Here is a 22,453-nt window from a genome sequence, read left to right as displayed (position 1 = left end):
GGATGGTCAAACCGGGGAAAAGAACCTTTTGGACTGGGCCTAACACAACCTTGGACCAATGAACTGTTAGCAAAGATAACAAGGAAGCACTTACTATGACTACTGGACTGAAATTAACACTGCTCGGAGATGACGTCACTTTTGTATGTCACCTACACCAACAGAAATGCCTTCCTGCCATTGAGGAGATGGGCCCCCCTTCTTCCCGTGTGTACCCATTGCCTCTGTCTCCTAATGGGAACACTTTGGGCTTCTGCCTGACTCAGTCCTTCCAGAATAACTATTCGTTTTTATTTTAATCTAGGAAAAATGCTTTGAAGGGCTTTTTATTTTTAGGTTAGGAACTCTATTCTCTGCACATCAGTCAGACTCCAGGGTCCCAGACCCTCCTAGCTCAGCTGCCCCTCCACATCTTTACACGGCGACCCCTCAGCCTGTCATCCTCTCCTACCCTGTCACACCATATGTCAACCACAAGTGCCTCATGGTCCTGGATGCCAGGGCCTGGGCTGCAGGACATGACAGGCACCCCTCACCCAGGCTGTAGGACTGGGCGGGGGGAGTGGGGGGAGGGCCTGGGGACCTCAGCACAGCCGCCACCATCACATTGTCATCAGACTCCGTGGGCAAAGTACAGAGGGAGTGTAGGGGAGGGAGGGGCACCTGGCACCACAGTCCCTGTCTTGGATCACCCTGAAATGGGGTGCAAAGTGGGAGTTCCCTGGAAATATAGAGCTATTCCCCACAGTCTTCGGCTGGGGGATGGGTTAAGGGGACGATACTGCACTTAAGATACTTTGCATGACTATGGCAAGTCTTTCCTTAAGGGAAGCCACGCTACCACCCCAGGTTGAAGGCTTACGTGATTTCCAGAGAGCATTCAGGGACTTCTGACATGGGGGGGCGGGTTCTTTACCATGTACCAAGGTGCCACTTGCACAGGCCCTGGTTTGCTCGGTTACAATCCTGGCAGTACCTCCTTTAGCATCTCCTTGGTGTCATCCTCCTGGTACTGACCCAGCACTCACTAGGCAAGATCAAATCAAAATACCAAAAAACAATCAAAAGGACCCTATGAGGAGAGGGCTAGAAGTTGCGCCGGAGGGAGACTTGTAGATCTGGAACTGCTGTTCTCCTGGGCTCTTCACCTGGAGCAACGTTTTATGGGTAATGTAGTCCCACAGCCCATGTACTGGGACTCTGATACCTCGAAGTCCCCAAACATAGGCCCAAATCCTGGGAGGGGCTTGTCCTTATGCAGGTGATTCCAGGTGTGAGCTGAGTGACCACCAGTTTTGCTCAGGTGCCTCCAGGAGATGAAGACGTGATTTCAGCTGCTCCCACAGCTTTAGACCCACGTGGTCAGCCACTCCAGTATCATTCAGCCACACCTATGTCCCTGAACCTAGAAGCAAGCAAATGTCATCTGAGAGTTCCTCACGTGCCGCCATCGGTAGCATTTCATGGCACTTCATTGGGTTGGTTCAGGACGGGAAAGAACAGACTCCGGGCTGGTCCGACCTGATGCCAGGCTGGGGTCTCGTCTGTGCAGTGCCCAAAGATCAAGGCCCAAGAGGCTGCAGCAAGTGCGGTGGAGTCCTGGCCATGTCCTGCCTGGTGGCTCATCTCTGGTCCAGGGTCACTCTGGGCTTGGTCCCCCACATGGGCACCTTCATTGGTGTTCCAGGAAGGCCTCCCCAAGGGTGCACATTGCACGTGGGGTCTGGACACTGGAAGGCTCTGCCATAAAGTTCTGAGTCTCAGAGTTGCTCCCGCTGTTCCACAACTAATGTAATACAACAGAACTCTCCAATCTGGGGTGCAGTAAAAGGAGAAACTTGATTCAGGTGAACCACTTACAAAGCAGGGAGAGGAAACCTCTGAAGCAGGGCTGTCCAACATTTTGGCATCTCTCGGCCACACTGGAAGAAGTGCATACGCACATTTATGTTATGTGACATTGTGACATGTAATCCCACAAAAAATCTCATAATGTTTTCAGTAAATTTACAGTTTCTCGTGGGGCCACATTCATAGCCATCCTGGGGCACGTGCAGCCCGTGGGCTGCGGGTTGGACACCCCTGCAAGGAAACTGAAAATGCACTCCGCTGACACTGAGGAGGCACTTTATATTATATAGACAAAGTTCCTGTTCTGGTTCCCAACTGTCCCATTTTTATGCAAGTAAGGAATCCAAATCATATAATTCTTATTGGTCCAAGCAGCATGGTCTCGATTACCCTCTATCCTGCATTCTGATTGGTTGTTATGGAGCTGCTCTAATTGGTCAGTATAGATGCAAATAAGGATATTAGGGCAGGTTTTCCTCCAAGGCTATACTCTCAGGGCTGAATTATGGACTGGGACCCTCTCTGAGATAACGTGATCCATGCAAAGTAGCTCCATATCTAAAGCACATTGGGAAACTTGTGTGACCGGCTTTCAGACTTGGGCAGAAAGTAATTTAGAATGTTGCTATTAAAGGGAGAGGAGGAGCAGGGCAGAGTGAGCTGACTCCAGGGCATGACCCATTGCTCTGGAAGGAATCCCTGGAGCTGGACAACAGCAGCGAGCACCTCAATCAAGTGAGCGGCGAAATTCCTGGTGCATCCTCTACTGACATTTTGCCAAGCATGGTAATTGCGGAGGTAGGCACATAATACATTAAGCTGGAATAAGTAGCTGGAATTTCAGAAAATAAAGGATTAAATAAGACTTTTATTTCATTAAATTTATTAAATAAATTTTTATTTCATTAAATAAAGCATTAAAAAGCATAATCAATTTTCTAGACAAATACTCACAACTTGAGTATTTGGAATACAGCTATTATTCCAGGATATGAAGGTCTTTTGAAATTTTTGATTTAGGTGAAAACAGCTGAGGAAAATAATTTGTAAATGGTTTAGATATATAAAGATGTCCATTAGAAAATGAAAGTTTCCAGCCCTGGCTGGTGTGGCTCAGTGTACTGAGCGCTGGACTGGGAACCAAGAGGTTGCCGGTTGGATTCCCAGTCAGGGCACATGCCTGGGTTGTGGGCCAGGTCCCTGGCTGGGGGTGTATGAGAGGCAACTGATTAATGTTTCTCTCCCTGTTCTTCTCCCTCTTTTCCTTTCTCCCTCTAAAAAAAAAAAGAAAACAAAAGAAAAGAAAAAATGAAAGTTTCCCTTGAAGGCTAATTCAAGGGAACACTTTTAAACTATAGCAGTAAAGAGTTACAGTATATTAGTAAAAACAACTAAAATTATTTTAGTTTAACATATGATAAAAATTTTGAGATAAAAAGCACAGATATTTTACCCACCAGATTGAATCCCTTTGCTGTCCATAATTTTCTCAAACAGAAGTTCAGATGTCTCAACCTGTCCTAAGCAGCTACTAACAACAACCATCCCCTTCAGTTCTGCTGCGCTCCCAGCTATCCACACTCCCAGCATTGAGGATTCATCTTACTCCTACGAGACTGTACATGTCTTTCTCACGTGGGTCCTTCCAGGTGATTTTACTTACATACATTTTCAAGAATTGTTGAGTTCACCTTTTTCTGAAAGGGGAAAAACAAAATAGCTTCCAGGAATCTCTACAAGGCCGGAAATGATAGACTACCCAGGGGCCTTAAACTCAGGAATTTCCCTCCATTACAGTACTTTTTTTAAACATTGATTTATTTTTTCTTAAATATGTATTTATTTTTAGAGAGAGTGCAAGAGAAGGAGAAAGAGAGAGAGATCAATGTGTGTGAGAAATATCAGTAGCCTTTCATGTGCCCCAGCTGGGGGCCTGGCCTGCAACCCAGGCATGTTCCCTCAAAGGGTGATAAAATAGACAGAAAGGTAAAAAATTGCATAGGAAACAGAGAACTCAAAGAACTTACATGTACAACCCATGGACATGAACTAAGAGGGGTGGAATTCTAGAGGTTTAGGGGTGCAGGATGGAGGGGGGATAAAGGAGGAAAAATTGGGAAAACTGTGATAGCATAATCAATAAAATATACTTAAAAATTAAAAAATGTAGTCTAGGCTCCATGAGGTAGTCTGAATTATATTTTTTAAAAGCTTTTTTATTGATTATGCTATTACAATTGCCCCATTTCCCCCCCTTTATTCCCCTCTGCCCTAAACACCACCTCCCACCTGCATTCCCCCCCTTTAGTTCATGTCCATGGGTCATGTATATAAGTTCTTTGGCTTCTACATTTCCTATACTATTCTTAACCTCCCCCGTTTATCTTCTACCTACCATTTATGCTACTTATTCTCTGTACCTTTTCCCCCCTCTTTCCCCACCCACTCCCCTGCTTATAACCTTCCATGTGATCTCCATTTCTGTGATTCTGTTCCTGTTCTAGTTGTTTGCTTAGTTTGTTTTTGTTTTTATTTTAGGTTTGTTTGTTAATAACTGTGAGTTTGTTGTTATTTTACTGTTAATATTCTTGATCTTCTTTTTCTTAGGTAAGTCCCTTTAGCATTTCATATAATAAGGGCTTGGTGATGATGGACTCCTTTAACTTGACCTTATCCGGGAAGCACTTTATGTGCCCTTCCATTCTAAATGGTAGCTTTGCTGGATAGAGTAATCTTGGATGCAGGTCCTTGCCTTTCATGACTTCAAATACTTCTTTCCAGCCCTTTCTTGCCTGCAAGGTTTCTTTTGAGAAATCAGCTGACAGTCTCATGGGCACTCCTTTGTAGGTAACTGTGTCCTTTTCTCTTGCTGCTTCTAAGATTCTCTCCTTATCTTTAATCTTGGGTAATATAATTATGATATGCCTTGGTGTGTGCTTCCTTGGGTCCAAATTTAGGACTCTCTGTGCTCCCTGGACTTGTATGTCTGTTTCCTTTGCCAGATTGGGGAAGTTCTCCTTCATTATTTGTTCAAATAAATTTTCCATTTCTTGCTCTTCCTCTTCTCCTTCTGGCACCCTTATGATTCAGATGTTGGAATATTTAAAGATGTCCTGGAGGTTCCTAAGCCTCTTCTCAATTTTTTGAATTCTTGTTTCTTCATTTTGTTCTGGTTGAATGTTTCTTTCTTTCTTCTGCTCCAAATCATTGCTTTGAGTCCTGATTTCCTTCCCGTCACTGTTGGTTCCCTGTACATTTGCCTTTATTTCACTTAGCATAGCCTTCATTTTTTTCATCTAATTTCTGACCATAATCAACCAATTCTGTGAGTATCCTGATTACCATTGTTTTGAACTGTGCATCTGATAGGTTGGCTATCTCTTCATAGCTTAGTTGTATTTGTTCTGGAATTTTGATCTGTTCTTTCATGTGGGCCATTTTTTTTGTCTCTTCACCTGTTATGTAATAAGGGGCGGGGCCTTAGGTGTTCACCAGGGCAGGGCAATCCATGTCCTTGCATTGTGATGCTGTATGTGGGGGAGGTGTCTGAGATGAAACAGTGCTGCTTGCTCCATTCTCTGACAGTTTTCAGTCACTTCCACTGCTACCCACAATCAAATTGGGCCCTTCTGGTGCTGATTCCTGGTTGGGTGCTAGGACCCTGTGAGTCTCTCCAATGAACTCTCCTGTGAGGCTGGGAGTTTCTCCTGCTGCAGCCTCAACCCCCACGGGTGTTTTCAATCAGAGGTTTGAGGCTTTATTTCCCCACGCTAACTCTGGGTTGTGCAGTCTGTCTCACTCCCCAGTTGTTCCTCCTGGTTTATCTGCATGCGAATGTGGGATAGCCCAGTCTGCCAGCCACCACCTCTCCTGCCCTGGTCCTCCAGCAGCCACCTTGCTGCGAGTCCTTTCCACCCATCTGCCCGTCTCTGCCCCTCTTACAGGTCTGGATGAATGTTTCTTCTTTAACTCGTTGGTTGTTGGACTTCCATACGGTTCGATTTTCTATCAGTTCTGGTTGTTTTTTGTTTTTAACTTTGTTGTTGTCCTTCTTCTGGTTGTGCGAGGAGGCACAGTGTGTCCACCTATGACTTCATCTTGGCCAGAAGTCTCCTGAGTTATATTTTTGACATATAGAAATATAAATATATCACACAATTGTTGAAAAACAATAAAAATAAGATATTAGAATCCATAAAATTCAAAGTAAAATGAAAAAATTATGCTGATTGTCTATCAGCATGATATTCTATGTGTACTTGTAAGAAAAAGGTCACGTTACTAGAAATCAGGGGCATAGATGAAGCATACCTGAAAAGAAATAATAAACTGCAGATTATCCTAGCATTACTAATTTGAAACACATAAATTAGTCTATTATTATAATTGGCAACTTGAGGTACAGACAATGTGTTATAGAATTGTACCCCAGAAAGCAATATATTTTATTAACCAAAGTCACTCCAGTAAATTCAGTAAAAAATATAATTGGTAAATAAGACTTTCTGTATAATAGAAAAGATTATATATGCATGACTGCTCAACCTAATAAATGAATTTGGCAAAACAGTGGGATACAAAGTCAATATTCAGAAATCAAAGGTATACTAACAATGGAATATCAGAAACAGAAATCAGGAAGAAAAATAAAATACCTAGGAATAAACCTAACCAAGGAGGTAAAAGACCCGTACTCAGAAAACTACACAACTCTGAAGAAAGAAATTGAGGAAGACACAAACAAATGGAAACATAAACCTTGTTAATGGATCGGAAGGATTAACATCATCAAAATGTCCATACTACCCAAAGCAATTTATAGATTCAATGCAATACCTATTAAAGTACCAATGGCATATTTCACAGATATAGAACGAACACTTCAAAAATTTACATGGAACCATAAATGACCCTGAATAGCTGCAGCAATCTTGAGAAAGAAGAGCAAAGTAGGAGGGATCACAATACCTGATATCAAACTGTATTACAAGGACACTGTAATCAAAACAGCCTGGTACTGGCATAAGAACAGACACATAGACCAATGGAACAGAACAGAGAGCCCAGAAATAAAGCCAAATCTCTACAGACAATTAATATCCAACAAAGGGGGAAGATGCATAAAATGGAGCAAAAATAGCCTCTTCAACAAATGGTATTGGGAGGGCTGGACAGCTACATGCAAAAGAAATGAAACTCAATCTCCAACTTACACCATACACAAAAATAAATTCAAGGTGGATAAAAGACTTAAATATTAGTTGTGGCACCATAAAAGTCCTAGAGGGGAACATAGGCAGGAAAATAGCAGATATTCCATGGAGCAGTATTTTCACTGATATTTCCTCGAAATCAAGGGACATAAAGGAAAGAATAAACAAATGGGATCTCATCAAAATAAAAAGCTTCCTCACGGCTTAAGAAAACAGCATTAAAATGAAAAGAGAACCAACTGTATGGGAAAATACATTTGTCAATGATACCTCAGATAAGGGTTTGATCTCCAAAATATATAAAGAACTCAGATGACTCCACTCTAAGAAGACAAGCAATCCAATTAAAAAAGGGGCAAAAGACTTGAACAGACTTCTCCAAGGAGGACATACACAGGGCCCAGAGACATATGAAAAAATGCTCAAAATCACTAGCCATCAGAGAGATGCAAATTAAAACCACAATGAGATAACACTTCATACTGGTCAGCATGGCCCTCATAAACAAAGCAACAAACAACAAGTGCTGGAGAGGTTGTGGAGAAAAGGGAACCCTAGCACACTGTTGTTAGTGCAGACTGGTGCAACCACTATGGAAAACAGTATGGAATTTCCTCAGAAAACTAAAAATGGAACCTCCTTTTGACCTGGCATTTGCACTGCTAGGATTATACCATAAGAACCCTGAGACACCAATCCAAAAGAACCTATGCGCTCCAATGTTCATAGCAGTACAATTTACAATAGCCAAGTGCTGGAAGCAACCTAAGTGCCCATCGGCAAATGAATGGATCAAAAACTACGGTACATTTACACAGTGGAATACTACCCAGCAGAAAGAAAGAAGGAGCTCCTACCCTTTGTGATGGCATGAATGGAACTGGAGAGCATTATGCTAAGTGAAATAAGCCAGGCGGGGAAAGACAAATACCATGTGATCTCACCTATAAGCAGAACCTGATCAATGAAACAAACAAGTAAGCAAAATATAAACAGAGACTTTCAAATAAAGAACAGACTGATGGTAACCAGAAGCGGGGGGAGAGGGATAGTGGGAAAAATAGGAGAAGAGTCTCCAAGAAACACGTATAAAGGACACATGGACAAAAGCCAAAGGGGTTGGATGAGGGTGGGAGGTTGGGATGCATGGGGAAGAGGGGACTGGTGGAGGGTAAATGGAGACAATTGTACTTGAGAAACAATTTAAAAAAAGAAAAAAGAGAAAAAACAAATGGTAGTCTAAAAAAAATAACATGTTACTAACAATGAATGGGCTAACAATGAGATCAAGGAAAAAAATCAAAAGATACATTGACTCAAATGGAAACGAGAACACAATGAGGCAAAACCTGTGGGACACCGGGAAAGCAGTCCTGAGACGGAGATTCATAGCATGATAGGCCTAGCTCAAGAAACACGGAAGAGTTCAAATAATCAATCTAAAAAAACAAGTTACACTTGTAAACAGTTTTTGCAGGTTTAACAATTGTTTATTTTTTACTCCACTTACTTTATCCTTTCTCCCTTTCTTTACAAAACACATCACACATGGGTTTGTATGTTTATATACACACAAATGTATATAATATCTTCTGAATAGCTGGTGTATAATTTGGAAATTTTCTCTTTACCACTGAATACTTCAGTGCATAATTCTCTTTTGTTAAGATTTTATTTATTAATTTTTAGACAGAGGGAAAGGAAGGGAGAGAGGGAAAGAACATCAGTGTGTGGTTGCCTCTCACATGCCCCCTACTGGGAACTAGCCCAACCCAGGCATGTGCCCTGACTGGGAATTGAACTGGCAATGCTTTGGTTCACAGGCTAGCACTTGATCCACTGAGCTACACCAGCCGGGGCCAGTGCATAATTCTTGAAAGCACGGAAACTTTCTTATGTATAACAGGGGAACTATAATGAAATCAGGAATTTCAACATGGGCACAATATAATTGAAGCAACAGGTAATACATTGCCATCATTTGTCCTGACAGGGCCCTTGTTGAGCATTTTTCTTTGTGCAAGGCCAAACTGGAATTCATGTGTTGCATTTAGTTTTCATGTCACTTTAGATTCCTTTAATAAACGTTCTTTAGCCTTCAACTGAGTTCTTTGAACTTGTCAACTTTTAAAGATTACGGGCTTACTTGTTTTAAAAATTTCCGTGTTTCTCAAATGCTTTCAAATGATTAGACTAAGCTTTGGAATATTTGTCAGGGAAACATCAGAGTGACAATATGTCGTTGTCAAGATATCGTATCAGAAGGTACATGATGTCCCATGTTTTTCAATAGTGATTATGTTTAATTTGGTCAGGCCTCTCAACTTTAAACATACTAGTGTTCCATTATATTCAGTAAATAATTAGTAGGATAAATTTGAGACTATATAAATATCCTGACCCATATCAATCTTTCACCCCTCGTTTTAAAAACCACTGATGATTTCCTAACTCTCTCAGTCTGTACTTCCTACTTGATATTCCCATTCCCCCTATTATTCATTCATTCATTCATTTATGCACGTGGTTTCATGAATTCTGAAAGGTTTCATTGAGCTATAACATGCAATTTTCCTTTTTAAATGGGGGAGAGACAGAGAGAAACTTTAATTTGTTGTTCCAATATCGATGCATTCACTGGTTGATTCCGTGTGTGCCCTGACCGGGAATCCAACCACAGCTTCGCATATCCACACGATGCTCTAACCAACCGAGCTCTCTGACCAGTGTGATGAGATTGTTGTTATTTACTCTGTGTTCCCACACTGGTTTCTCTGTCCTTTGGTCATGTCCTCATTGTTCTTCTGGCACTTCTTTCCTGTCCAACAAGAAAACTCCAACCCTTGTAACTCCCTTGCCCTGGTCAGGAATCAGACTTTTCTTTTTTTTCTCTTTTTTTGGCCTTTATGAATAATTTAATGCATAAAGGCTGTCCAGGTCCAGGTCCCTTACTTCTGCTGCTCACGGGCCCACTGCTCTGGGGTTACGGTTTTCTGCTCAAAGGCACAGATGTGCAGCATGTCTGTGTTCACCAGATGAGGTCTCTGAAGCAGTGACCTCCCCTTGAACTTGGCTGAGACCACCAGGAATCTGGACATGCAGCGACTGGGAGTCGTGACCTCCACTTCCACATGCTCTGCTCCAGGTCCCACTGCAGCTTCTCCCCACAGCCCTGGGCGCTGAGTTCCCTGGCAGAAACATCGCGGGGGCAGAACTCCAGCTGGACGTGGGCTATACTGCTTCCATCCTTAGTGGTGCCACTCGGAATCAGCCTTTTCTCCCAGAAATTCTATGTACCTTCATTTGGAAAACGCTCTTGAGAAACTAAATTCCAAGTATTAGGTGGGTGAGCCATGGCTTCTAGCCTCTCAGGATGCAATGAAATGCGGTTCACAAGTGCTATCCATCCAATGGCACAAGCAAAACCATTAGCCAGAGTTCAAGAAACACATTTTTTTGATATAGTAATGTTGAGATGAAGGAAAACGCCCACGCTTTAATCGCACAAGTTGAAGAGTTTGGGAAATGCTAGTATCCATGTGACCCATGTCCCAAAACAGGCATCAAAACGCTATGATGATGGGTGGGGGGATGGGGTAGGGTGAGCAATGGGGAAAAAGGCAGGACAACTGTAACTAAACAACGAGAAAATTTTTTAGAGGAAAAAGGAAAAGTACAAAATATTCTGTGATGACAGAAAATTCCCATTTGCCTGTCTTCAGTAAATTTCTTCACTAGACAGGCAAACATTTTTCTGGTATTTTCATAACACACTTTAGGTTTTACTTCTTCTATGAATCCACATAAGAGCTATCATTCAGAACCACCTCTGGACGTGGTTTTTCTAACTCCTATGAGAGTCAACAAAGATGATGTGTGAGCATCAGCAATTCATCCCTGTCAAAAGCTGTTTATCATATTGATGACCATTTGGGTTAACTCCAGTTCAGGGATGCTAAAATTATGTACGTCATGTCATTTTCTATCAATCTCATGCGGACACTGATCTTCATTTCTCTTGGGTAAATCCATTCAAGCAGAATTGCTAGGTCATGTATTTATTTTATTAAAAAGTGACAACCAGCTCTGGCTGGTGTGACTCATTTGGAGTGTTGTCGGTAACTGAGAGGTTGTGGGTTTGATCCCCAGTCTGGGCAAGTGCCTCCCTGGTCAGGCTCCTATGGGAGGCAACCAATGGAGGCTTCTCTCTCGCACTGAAGCTTCTCTCTCTCTGTTCCTCTTGCTCTCTAAAAACCAATGAAAAAAATGTCCTCGGTTGAGAATTTTGAAAACGGGACAACCAAAGTATATGTGCTTCACATGGTCACTACTGCAGCAGAATGGTCTGTGTCTTTGGTTTTTTCCTGACTTATATCTGTGATTTTCAGAGAGCAACTTTATGAGTGAAAGCCAGTTTACCCAGATTAACCCACTATGACACTGCGCCTTCCTATTAACAGCGAACAAGCACATCTACTTTCCAGAAATTTACAATGAAAGGATAAAATGTTTGTGATGATTATGATTCTCAGGGATTGAGAAAATATTCCTAAGTTACTTCTTCTGGTCTGAAAATTTCAACCCATGAATCAAGGCTGACAGTGATATGGATGGGACCTGATAATCAAGAGACGTAATGAATTAAGTCATTTCATAAATTATTTTAAAGGTATCTTTAAGAGGATTATGTCAAAAACATTTATGCCTCTACTTGGCTTTCAATCCCAGAAAATAAAACCAAAGGAAATTTTTATTTAAAAGTGACAATCTTTGCCCAAAGTTCCTTGACCATCTCACACTCCTACAGTCAGTACCTGTGAGAGGTCGTTCTATTCCTGCCTACGTCTGGTGTCATCGGGGTTTGTCAGTTTGTTTTCTGCTGGATCTATAATGGACAGCCATGGAGGTTTTAATTTATTTGCATTTTCCTCGTGACTGATACCATTGAAACTTTATAAAGTGTCTTTTGGCCTTTCAGATATCTTCCCTTGCAAAATGTCCATTCAAGTATTTTGAACATTTAGTTGGGTGTGTATGTCTTTACCATTGAGTTGTGGGAATGTCACTTACTCTCGATTCAAGTCCTCTGCTCTATCAGATACATGATCTGTAAATATTTTCCTCTATACTTAATCTTCACCGTATGGTATCAGTGGTTTTTTGGTATAGAGGCTTACAATTTTATCTATTAATTTTAATTATAACTAAAATTATTAAAAGTTTATCTATCAATTTTCCCTCATGGTTGTCTTGGTGTGTCCTTCCTAAGAAATATTTGCCAAATGCAGACAACTGTAATTGAATAACAATAAAAATTTAAAAACAATAAAATAAATATTTGCCTATACCCACTGCACAAAGATACTCTGATGTGTTTTCTTTTAGAATCTGAATAGGTTTAACTTTTTAAGAAATGGTATGTTTTTATTGATTTGAGAGAGAGAGAGGACATTGATCTGAGAGAGAAACATCGATGTCCTCCCGTATACACCCCAACCAGGGGCTGAACCCATAACCTAGGTATGTACCCTGAGCAGGGATCGAACCTGAAACCTTTTAGTGCACAGGATAATGCTCCAAACAACTGAGCCACCCAGGCAGGGCTCCGCACCCTTATTGTCAGTGTAATGATCAGTCAGTATAAGTCCTCCCACACTTTTCTTCTTTCAAAGATTCCGTTTTTTATTTTAGTTCCTGTGCTTTTCCACCTTAATGTTAGGATAAGACTGTCAACTTCTCCTATGAAGAAAGCTTGTCAGATAATAACTGAAATTGTGTTGCACTATAAATCGTCTTATGAAACATCAACATGTTAAAGTTTTTAAATTTTTGGGCATAATCTTTATTTTCACGTATTAAGCAATCCATATATAATAATTGGAAAGGAAGAATTAAAGCTGTCATTCCTCACCATGTCAACTATTTCCTCAGGTGTCATCTTCACTATGATTAGAAACCCCATTTGCTATTTCAGCTCACCCATAGCCAGCTCTTCTTTTCAGTTTCCTACAGGTCCCATCGCCTTCTCACATACTGTGAACCTAGTAACTGAGGTGTTTTATTTATTGTATGTTTCCATCAACTACAGTGTAAGTTCCACAAGGGAACATCTGTTTTAAGCTTTTCTGTAGTGTTATATCTCAAATACCAGAAAGTCCCAGATGCGCAGGATCCGTGCGATAAATATTTGTTGGAACACAGATTTCCCGTTCATTTGTACCACCCTGGAAACCTTCCTACTCCACTTGTTCACTGTTCCTACTTTCAGTTTCAGAAACCTCAATGCAGTCTTGAATAAAAAACCCTAGACGATATTTTGTGTCAAAACCTTCATAAGGCTAAACACCCATCAGAGCCATGTGCTCACCTCGATTCTCTTGTTAGATCCCAGTGTTCTCTGCTCACCTGCCCTTGAGATTAATTGTCTTTTTACTTTTTCATACTTCCTAGATAAGGGGTTCTGTAACTCCCACTGGAAACTTTTATAATTCAGCATTAATCGTTTTCAGTAATATACACAATCCACAGATGTTTTTCACAAACCACCTCCGCTCCCTTTGCAGACACTGTCAGCGCAATTACAGTTGAAATGATAATCACTTCCCAGCAAGGAGATGACATCATGGCATCCAAACCCTTTATCTCAGGTTCAAATGCCTACTCTCCACATCTGCAGACAAGCTGCCCCTGCAACTCACAGGCCTGACAGTAATACCAGCCGAGTAAGTAACTCTTCTCTTCATATAACTTCCATATTCTAGAAAGGAAAATAGGCAATCTAGTAATACCCGGTCTTGCTCATATACCTATGTTTTCTGAGTACGAAGCACAAGAGTACTGTTAGATATGTATCAATAGGAAGGTTGCTGCTGAGGAAACTGGGAGCATATTGCCACCCTCATCTACCTGCTTCAGGCTCCTCCCATCCCCTCTCTCCTCCTGTCCCCTCTCTCCTCCCAGTTACAGCCCTTTCTGAAATCGCCTCTCCTTTGTCCCCGAGTACACACACAGACCCTCAGTGTTCACTCTAAAGGCTTCATACCACAGCCATGTAGGCAAGCGTTCAAACAGTCAGCTCTGAGCTGCCGAGCACACACCTGATACCTGTGTGACAGGTGCTTGGGGAGCAGTATGGGACAAATGGGGTCTGCAATAACATATCTCTCCATTTTTCATTCATAGATTAATAGTTTTCTGCCGTTTAGAGAAATAAAAGTCTAATTTTCTCTCCCATTCTTGAAATGCAAATCATATCTACAGATTAATATGGAAAAAAGGATGGTGGATTTTGGGCATAAGGACTAATAAAGGACTTAATGGACTTTAAAAATCTTGAGCTGTATGTATCACTCTGCCAGTAGGTAATCTCCAAGTGCCTGGACATTGTCACTCTTGTGTAACTATGCTACCACCTCTATCCGCAAGTCCTGTGCTACTTGTCTGGATGTCTCTCTCACTCCCTCCCCCTCCCCTTTCTTCTTTCTACCTATTTTAATAAGAGAATTCTATTTTCAAAAAGAAAAACAATTCTGACCAGAGACCCTGACTGAAGGACATTTTCCACTCCCTCTTTCTGAAGGCAGGATGCACTGAATTCTGATTTCTCTGTGGCTCCACAATATCCCCACAATCTATAGGGAAGAATGAGCTTTTATTTCCTGTGAATTACTGCAATTCTTCCAGTGCAGGGGTGGCCAGTAACCAGAGCAATGCGGTATTCTTGTTTTAAAGAAACCCTCTGGCAGTGGCTGGTGTGGCTCAGCAGATTGAGTGCCGGCTTGAGGCCCAAAAGGTTGCTGGTTTGATTCCCAGTCAGGGCACATGCCTGGGTTGCAGGTTGTGTTGCCAGTGGTGGACGTGTGAGAGGCAACCACACATTGATGTTTCTCTCCCTCTCTTTCTCCTTCCCTTCCCCTCTCTCTAAAAATAAATAAATAAAATCTTAAAAAAAGAAACCCTTTAATGCCCACTGATCTTTTTATTACTTAAATTCAATATGGTTTACTTTCCAGAGATTCTGTTATTCTCCTCCTCTTATTTGCCTCATTGTTTTATTTCTAGAATATGTATTTACTATACTAGTAACTTTATAAATTTTCTTAATGTCACAAGTTATTAACATTACATTTCTTCTACAAGTATTTTGAACGATACCTGTGTGTATATGTTTAATGTAAATAGCCACTCCAACACACTACCCTGCTACCCCTACTCGACCTCCACCCAGGGACGGAACCCTATCTACGATTGGTGAGGATCCCTCCAGACACATAGTCATTTGTTTACAAATGTTTTGCAAGCTCTCTTGTAGCACACTCTGCTTGACCTACTGCTGAGTGAATTATTTCTCCACATCCCCTTCAAGCACCATGCTAATCAGTATCCATGGACCAAACATGGTCTCAGCCAGTGGGATCAGCGCATTAGTCTGCACAGGTTGGTGTGTATCCTTTACCAACAGCTGGTTTTCCGAGGATGGAAGGAGACTTGACTTGGGGTGGTAAACACACAATACAATATGTAGATTACATGTTGTAGAATTGTACACCTGAAACTTGTATAATTTTATTAATCAATATCACCCCAGTAAACTAAAAAAAGAGGCAGTTTTCTTCTCCCAAACTTTAGCTGCTCTCTTCATTCCCATTATATAATTAATTTATTGATAACAACTAAAATAGGAGCGCAAAAAGTTATATATAAGTTTTTTCTATAAATCCTGTATGAAATGCCCCCCAAATTGGAGTTTCTTTTTAAGTACCTTTAAGGTAACAGTAGGTGGTAAGACCATACATGTATAAACATATAAATTCCTGAGCACTCAGGTTTTCAACATCTCTCAATGTTCAGGCTAGCATAAAGAATTACCAGTTGTTGAATAAATAAGTCCTGGGGATGTCACGTACAGCACGGTGACTATAGTTAATAACACTGTACTGCATGTTTGAAAGTTGCTAAAAAAGTAGACCTGAACACTTCTCATCACAAGAAAAAAAAAGTAACCATGTGTGGTGATGAATGGTAACTACACTTACTATGGTGATGATTCCACAATATAGACATATATTGAATCATTATGTTGTACACCTAAAGCCAACACAATGTTATATATCAATTATATCTCAAGAAAAAATAGTTACCAGGTGTCAATTATGCTTAATGATGTTTTTTATAGAAAATAAAAGATATGTAAACCTTCTTTCAGAGGAATTTGAACCAAAATAAAATTTGGGTAAAATTAATATGTTATAGTTATAAATAATGTCATTTTAATTTCATTTTCATTTTTCTGATGGCTTGTGACATGTTATAAGTTTTAATGTTTTTAAGGCCTGCCTCTTTGTACATATTAGCAGGTGATTATTGAGACATTTTTACAACATATTGTACATATTTAAATAGACCCTTTAGGTTAATTTTATATGTGATATATTTCTTCTGCCTTCATTATAATTTCATTGTTATAAAAATAATTTTTTGCCTGTAGTATACACAGTAATGATGTGTTCTATCAAAGGTTATAAAAATATAGCTAACAGCTTATCTATGGGCTTTGTTATTCATTATTTTAGATTCTGTCCATCGTTTTAAAGCTCCCTCAGTTGTAAGGTAAAAATTTACTTCTGTTTTGAACCAATATTCTTGTAATACTGTGTACTTAAAGGGGATAGTTATTTTCCCAACTAATTTTAATGTACTTTTATTGAAGATAATGTGTGTTGTGTGTGTGTGTGTGTATCAATTACAGGCCTCCTCTTTTGGACCATACCTAATCCTATACATGAATAAAAGGTAGTTGCTAGTAGACTTTGGCTTTGTTAAAGAAAATTCTCTTTATTGTAAGCTTCAAATCTTATTAATTATATTTTTAATATTTTGAAATTATAAAAAATTTACACTGCCATTTGAATATTAATCAATACACTTAGGTTAAATGAATTATTTGCACTATGAGGTTTTCCCTTTTAGTCTAAAATGTACCACTGTTATGTCGTCCTGATGTTAATATACAAAATCAGTTCTTACTTTTGCTTCAATATCCCCTTATTACTTTCCAGAATAAATAGTTCTTTCCTTAACTTCCTGAAAATAAAACCACTATGAGCTCCAAAGAGACTTTAGATGTTTGGGAAAGTTTCCTTGTTTGATCTGAGAAAACGTTTGAGTCGTCTTTTATTTTGTGAAAGATATGTATTTTCTTCTAGTTGAAAACTGCATTTTGTGAATACAATATGAATAATGGGCATGGTAATTACTTGGGAGTTGGTCAGAGTATATAGATCCATTCAATGGAAATATACACAATATGTATTTGCTTCAGATAAAATACAGATCACAGTAATGATGATTCTCTCAAATGAAATTAAAAGTTAAAAAGTTTTCCTCAAACTGTTTGCATTTTTATTTCTAAGTTTTCCCTTTTAGAAAAAGCCTCATTTCCCAATTACATTAAAATACTTACTCATTAATTTCAGAATATTTCCCATTGTTTTTATCAACAATATGGTTATGAGAAAGTTTAACGCCTTTGTATGCATTTTTGCCTTGATATAGTTCAGTACAAGTACTTAATCCAAATTGATTTTTAAAGTACTTATAATTTTATTACTTCATATAGATACACAACAATCAATGAGCTTTATATAGTGGGTCATAAATTTGCCTTAGAATTTTATTGATTGTTTTCATTACATTTTAAGTTAATATTGTTAGGTAATTATGTAAAATACTTGTATTTATCTAAAAGTGAACACTAAACACAGGATCAGTTCATATACATCTAGTTTTCATTTCTATTCCTCCAACCCGGATTGTCTCTTTCTCTCTCTATCATTCATCTTATGTGGGTTTGAGTTTTAAAACAACTGAATTTACACACACAAATGTATACATATTCATATTCATTCAGAATCATAAGAAATCCAAAAATTGTGGAATACTAGGTAGTCGCTTGCCCACGTCTTATATTTTATTTGAGAACACATCCTGAAAAGAACTTCATACACATGCATAGAGAGGTTTTTCCATTCAGCTTTACAGATGTAGAAATATTATATTAATGGTGCATTATCTATTCAAACATCCTCTTTTAGTTTGATATTTAACTTGTTTCCAACATGGGATTCCTAATAAGTTTCAAATCCATACACCCTTATTCTTAATGCCCATTTAAGTTAACAAAATGTGCTGTTTAAGGAATTTTAAAAAATGTGTTAGATTTAGCATTAGGAATCGCTGGCAGATGAAGGTAACACATTCTTGTTTCTTTATGTTTCTACCATATTTTGACTCCAAATTAAGATCAGTGTCTCCTAGATACTGATGTGATGGGCTCTGCCAACTTGGAAAAAGGATTTATCTTCCTCCTGCAGACTGGAGCTGGGATACTGGGAAACTCCTCCCTCCTTTGTCTTTATAATTTCTCTTTGCTCACTGGACACAAGTTGAGACCCACAGACTTGATTGTCAACCAGCTGGTCTTAGCCAACAACCTGGTTCTTTTTTCCAAAGGGATACCTCACACAATGGCAGCTTTTGGGTTAAAAAATTTCTTGGATGATGTGGGATGTAAACTTGTCTTCTATTTACACAGAGTGGCCAGAGGGGTGTCGCTTAGCACTGCCTGCCTCCTCAGTGGTTTCCAGGCCATTAAACTTTATTCCAGAACCTGCATGTGGATGGAGTATAAAATGAGATCCCCAAAGTGCATTGTTTTCTGCTGTTCCCTCTGCTGGATCCTGCATCTCTTAACAAATGCCTTTATTCCCATGCAAGTAGTTGGACCAAGAAACAGCAAAAATGTGAGTGGAAAAACACATTTTGGATATTGTTTTTCGCTCAGGTCAGACAGATTTATAACCCTACTTCATGGAGTCGTATTATCTTCCTTTGATGTTATATGTTTGGGTCTCATGATGTGGACTAGTGGCTCCATGGTCTTTTTCCTGATTAGGCACAAGCAGCGAGTCCAACACATTCACAGCAACACACTCCCCCCAAGACTGTCCTACGAAGTCAGAGCCACACGCATCATTCTGGTCCTGGTGAGCATCTTTGTCTCCTTTTACTCTCTCTCTTCCATTTCAACTCTTTACATTATTCTTACTGCGTCACCAAGCCAGTGGCTGGTGGACATTCCTGTGTTCCTGGACGCATGCTTTCCAACATTTAGTCCCTTTTTGTTTATTACCAGTAACATCCATAGCTCTCAACTCTTCTTCAATTTCTGGGCCAAAATTTCATGTAATGCCAATCTGGTTAAAAACCTCTAACTCTTCTGACTTCTGCAGATGGATGAATAATGAATTTAGCTTTTAAGAAACTTTAATGAACGTAGGTAATTATTAGGTGCTAATAATTCTGCTAGAAATGTGTGTCACAATGGTGAATAAAACTAATTACATTTCTGCTTTCCTAGAATTTCTAGCTTAACCAGAAGTCGAAATTGTATACTCAACTATATCACACTTACTTCATGTACTAATGCTTCTTTATAATGAGTGGAAAGTCTTGGGAAAGTGTTGAGACAGTACAAAGGTGTAAAGCATCAAATTTTGTGATAAAGATGGGTATTATAATGTACTTATTTTTCATGTAGTTACCTGAAAAATTTATGATTTTTTAAAGCGTACTTGTATCTAGTAGTTTCGGACAGAGAATAATCACCTGAAAAGACCCCTTCAGTGGGGGCGACAAAAAGCCTTCAGAGATCTGATGAACCCCACCATGTCTGGTGTTGACATGGAGAATGATGAGGACTAGGATACAATGTGAAGCAATAAATATACATGATGACTACTTCAGGCAGACACTATAGAACCAGCCAAGAACTCTAATTTTGGTTGTAAAAATAATGACAAGCCCAATTTAGGTTTAAATCAATAAGCACCATCAGCAGCTCTGATTACTATACATTATTTTAGTAAATATACCACTTACGTACTTATACATAAGTACATTATGTATATCATAAAGTTACTTTTTGATCATTTTAAATATTAGTTTATCTCTTAATTGTATTAATTGGTCCTAAAGAATAAGTCACTTCAGTGTCAAGTTTGGTGAATTAATATCCCTGTACTATGCTCACATAATGGGAATTAATGTCAAAACTTTTAGTATAACTTAAATTGTATTTTTGGTTTTTCTCATTACTGAATAAAATGCAAAAGTATCTTTTTTGCAAATATCTGACTATTATTTCCTTGTCACTTAAGGCTTCTCAAGTTTTCCTGAGGCTTTTAATGTACCTATATAATTTTCATGCTAGATCAGATATTTTACAAAAGTGTATTTTTATAGTTAGTTACATAATATCTTGACTTTTGATTCATTTTCTGGAAGTATATAACCTTTTCTATTTTGCACTAAAATTATGAGCTCATGTAATTTTCTTAATCTGGAGCTGTCATGTCATTTTTGGTTTACAGTGTATCATAGTGGTCTTCTAAATCAAATATGCATCAGAATGAAAAGCAATGTTTGTGAAACCCAGACTGTGGACTCCCAACTCTACTGTTTCTGATTGTGTTGGCCTGACACAAGACCCAAGAATTTGCATTTCTAACAAGTTCCCAGAGGATGCTATGCTACCGGCCCAGGGAGGCGTTGTGTGAACCACTAACCTAATCTTTATTAAAGTTCACAAAATTTCTTTGAATTTTTGTGCCCAAACGTATGCTTTATTATGCCAGTGGTCCTGACCCAATCCTTTCCTGATTTACCATGAGGTAGGAGTTGGTATCTTTCACATCACACTCCCTTTAAATCTCTGCATGTAGCAAACAGAATTCTCCAACAAAGCAACATAACCGAAAATGGTGGGGTGGGGAATTGGAAATTTTCATCCTGCAACAAAAACAAAGATTAAGCTTGCAAAAATGGTCAGAATCAACTATTCAAGAAACCTGAAGTCTAATTAAAAAATCTACAATCACAGGGCAGTGTATAATGAAGAAAGAAGTTGCCGAATTTTGGAAAAGCACATTGCAGCATACTAACTTACCTGCCCACTAACTCCCCTCCACCTCATGGGGCTTGCTGGCTCCTGAAGGGGCTTTACGAACCTTGTTCTCCCAGAACTATGGCTGTGATCCTCCCTGTAGGACCACCTTAGGGACTTCGCTCTGTTTTGTCCACCTCACAATATTCCCACAGCTACTATGGCCTCCATACGAGTGACATATGTCAAAAGCACTTAAAAGAAATATCCTGGCTGGTTCTTTGAGCACATCTACAACTTTGATAAGCCTTTAGCTAGACTGACTAGGAACTAAAGAGTAAAGGCTCAAATGACTAAAATCACAAATCAAAGTGGGTCATTACAACTGATCTGGCAGCAATAAATACAATTATAAGTCAACCCCGTGACCAGTGTACTCCATCCAATAAATGAGATAACCCAAATTCCTAGAAACACATAAAACATCCAAACTACCTCAAGAAGTAGAAAACCTGGGCAGACTTCAACAAACAAATGCACTGGAACAGTAACAACCTAGCAACAAAGAAAATATGAGGCTGCACTGAATTCCAACAAACATTTCTAGTAGAGGTAACATGAATTCTTCTCAAATTGTTCTAAAAACTAAAAGATGATGGACAGGACACTTCATAATTCATTCTATGAGGGCAAGAGATACTAAAGACAAGAAAATCACAAGAAAAAGAAACTCCAAAACAATATTCCTCATTAGCAAAAACACAAAATTCAACAACATGCAGAACTCAAAAATGAACAGGCAGAAATCAAACAATACACCACATTAATAGAATGTTACCTTGTTCCAACCATGTCTCATTTTTTAATAGAGTACCCCAAGTGGCAAACCCCTTCATTTCAGTGACAACTAGATTTTGTATGGTGATCATTGGGATATATATACAAATATTGCACCATTATGTTGTATACCAGAAACCAATATAGTGTTATATGTCGAGTATATCTCAATTTTAAAAGCATGTATCTGTAAATTGTTATATGCTGAATAGGACTGGTGAGTGAAATTCACGGAATGCATTCTTGGCAAATAGATAACAGAAAAGCCAAGTCTTTCTCATAAATTTTATTAAAAGGTGGGGGGGGGCGGGGTTGGGTGATTATTTCCAGAACTAGTTTGAGAGAGTAGTGTGGAGAAGGAAAAAAGGGATCTTTGCAGAGGTGAGGCCAAGGCTAGCATTATGGCAGATGCACAAGTGAGCTGGTTTCCACCTGGAAAACTGGAGCTCAGTCCCACTGAGGACCTACTGGTCACCATATGGAATTGGCACAAATCATGAAAAGGGAAAATTCTGTAGCATAAAGTGTGCCGATTCTCTAATTCCCTTGCAACATCCATGGAACTGAGAATTTCTGGGCTGAGGATGATGTACCACTGTGTGGAGAAGCC

At 39.4% G+C, this 22,453-nt stretch overlaps 1 protein-coding gene and 1 pseudogene across 4 annotated transcripts; one reads left to right on the top strand and one right to left on the bottom strand.

Moving 5' to 3' along the window:
• Nucleotides 1-10,012: 10,012 nt before the first annotated feature.
• Nucleotides 10,013-13,002, bottom strand: LOC123480740 (bolA-like protein 2 pseudogene; annotated as a pseudogene).
• A 737-nt stretch (nucleotides 13,003-13,739) lies between these two features.
• On the top strand, nucleotides 13,740-20,598 carry LOC112313912 (vomeronasal type-1 receptor 1). Of its 4 annotated transcripts, XM_053914406.1 has the most exons (3): nucleotides 13,740-13,786; nucleotides 18,366-19,108; nucleotides 20,495-20,598. In XM_053914406.1, the coding sequence occupies exons 2-3, from the start codon at nucleotides 18,392-18,394 to the stop codon at nucleotides 20,513-20,515; spliced, it is 738 nt and encodes a 245-aa protein (XP_053770381.1). In that variant the 5' UTR covers nucleotides 13,740-13,786; nucleotides 18,366-18,391; the 3' UTR covers nucleotides 20,516-20,598. The 4 variants fall into 4 exon arrangements, with proteins under 4 accessions (XP_053770381.1, XP_045059393.2, XP_045059395.2 ...); XM_045203458.2 differs by lacking the exon at nucleotides 20,495-20,598 and having other exon boundaries at nucleotides 18,366-19,878; XM_045203460.2 differs by lacking the exon at nucleotides 20,495-20,598 and having other exon boundaries at nucleotides 13,777-13,786; nucleotides 18,381-19,878.
• Nucleotides 20,599-22,453: the final 1,855 nt, after the last annotated feature.

This window comes from Desmodus rotundus, chromosome 12 (genome assembly GCF_022682495.2).
Source record: "Desmodus rotundus isolate HL8 chromosome 12, HLdesRot8A.1, whole genome shotgun sequence".
NCBI lineage: Eukaryota > Metazoa > Chordata > Mammalia > Chiroptera > Phyllostomidae > Desmodus > Desmodus rotundus.
Note: the sequence above shows the minus strand (reverse complement) of the source record. Positions and strands in the feature narration are given on the sequence as shown.